This window comes from Limulus polyphemus, unplaced genomic scaffold, assembly GCF_000517525.1.
Source record: "Limulus polyphemus unplaced genomic scaffold, Limulus_polyphemus-2.1.2 Scaffold9031, whole genome shotgun sequence".
NCBI lineage: Eukaryota > Metazoa > Arthropoda > Merostomata > Xiphosura > Limulidae > Limulus > Limulus polyphemus.
The window spans coordinates 17995-20055 of record NW_013674641.1 but is presented as its reverse complement, the minus strand read 5'-3'; the positions used below and the strand labels follow the sequence as shown (position 1 = coordinate 20055).

General features: G+C 37.4%; 1 protein-coding gene across 1 annotated transcript in view; it reads right to left on the bottom strand.

Annotated features, from left to right (window-relative positions):
* Positions 1–2061, bottom strand: part of LOC111083315 (glycine receptor subunit alpha-2-like) — a 6491-nt gene that overhangs the window by 1983 nt on the left and 2447 nt on the right. The window contains exon 2 of the mRNA XM_022379777.1: positions 1444–1626. Within this exon, the coding sequence (XP_022235485.1) occupies positions 1444–1626 (183 nt within the window). The remainder of the gene's footprint in view (positions 1–1443; positions 1627–2061) is intronic.

The following is a 2061-nucleotide window of genomic DNA, read 5'->3' as shown; positions in this document are numbered from 1 at the left end:
TAAGTGGTGTTGACTAGCTGTCTTCCCTCTATTCTATCAGTGCTAGATTTGGGAGGTAATTTGGTGTTGACTAGCTGTTTTCCCTCTATTCTATCAGTTCTATATTAGGGAGATAAGTGGTGTTGACTAGCTGTCTTCCCTCTATTCTATCTGTTCTAGATTAGGGAGGTAATTGGTGTTGACTAGCTGTCTTCCCTCTATTCTATCTGTTCTAGATTAGGGACGGCTAGCGTAGATAGCCTCGAGTAGTCTTGCGCGGAATTCAACAAACAAACAATACAGCATCCTATCATTGTGATTTGTAATCTCCAGAAATGGAAAAACATACGCATGATTTATCACACAAACAGAAACGAAATAAAAACATTCAGTGTCGGTTGATAAAACAGAGAAAAAAAATCCATTACACCGTACTTTTTTTAACATTTTAAAACTGAAAAATCATTTTAAGGCAATAATATTCGCTAAGAGAAATGTATTTGTATTCCATTTAAATGAAGTCCGGAATTTCACCATCAAAGATCACTAATGTTGTAGTTGTTTTCTTAATACAGAGCTACGCAATTGGCTAACTGAACTTTGTCCATCGCGGGGAATCGAACCCCAGGTTTTTGCATTGCAAGTCCTTACTGCCGATCTACCGAATCGAACCCCGGGTTTTTGCGTTCCAAGTCCTTACTGCTGATCTACCGGATCGAACCCCGGGTTTTTGCGTTCCAAGTCCTTACAGCTGATCTACCTGGGACAAAGATTTTTAATCTAGAAATTTCGGTAACTATTCATTGACGTATTAGTGCATCAAATTAGATATTAGAAATGGTTCGAATGAAGCAAAATCGAAGCCTAAAAAAAATGCCCTTTGCTAAGGTACTTATTTATAGCAAAATGTTGATATTTCGTCTGAGAAGATGATGAGTAAGTCAGCTTGATTTAATAAAAGATGGTTTCCATGGTGTTTGTAGCTTTAAGTTGTTATTGTTGTTGTTCTTTCAGAATTGCGCAAATCTAGCCAAGGCGTATCTGCGCATAACAAATTTTAACTGAATGTCTACAGGGAAGTCAGCTAGTAAACAGCATCTGCCGCCAACCCTTGAGCTACTCTTGTCTGTCCGATCTGTAAGATTTGACCGCCATTCTTGTAAGGCTTCCAAGGCCCAAAGTGCCTTTTCAAGGCAACGGTACATAAACCAAGAGCTCTCAGATTCACAGCCCGAGTAGTTTTAAGAGACAAACTTCTATAGTTTTAAGTCTGTTCCACAACATTAAGGTCAATCTGTTCAAGAAGCAATATATCTATCAGAAAACTGCCTTGTTTGAATTCACGTGGAACATCGTGTCCTCAGAAAACGCAAGCAAGAATAATATAAAATTTTTTGTTTTTAATTAATGCCCAAATTAACTACAACAATATTATGGCGAGTAACTTTCTATCCGTTCACAAACCTGAAAGATCCGGTTTGGATTCTGCTCTGTAGACTTTTGGTTATCAGGATCAGTCATCTGAGCGGCCAGCTTGTTTCTGGCTTTCCTGGCTATGAAGTTGACGAGCGGGAACTCCAGAAAGGCAAAGAACACAAGAAGAGTACAGCTGAGATTCCAAACATCTACAGCTTTAATGTAGGACACCTGAGGAGATTAGAAAAAAAACTCTTTGTTCAGGCTTAACACGGTTTGTTCTTGCCATGTTAAATACATATGTTCCTCTTGTCATATTTCTGATTAAAATTAATGGGTTTTTCTAGTTCGTGTTTTTATTATTGCAAAAAATGATTCTACTCGTTGAATTTTAATCATATTAAATGGATTATCTTTGTCATGTTGTAACTCTAACAAATGTATTATCCTTGTCATGTTGTAACTCTAACAATGGGTTATCCTTGTCATGTTGTAACTCTAACAATGGGTTATCCTTGTTGGGTTGTAACTCTAACAATGGGTTATCTTTGTCATGTTGTAACTCTAACAATGGGTTATCCTTGTCATGTTGTAACTCTAACAATGGGTTATCTTTGTCATGTTGTAACTCTAACAATGGGTTATCCTTGTCATGTTGTAACTCTA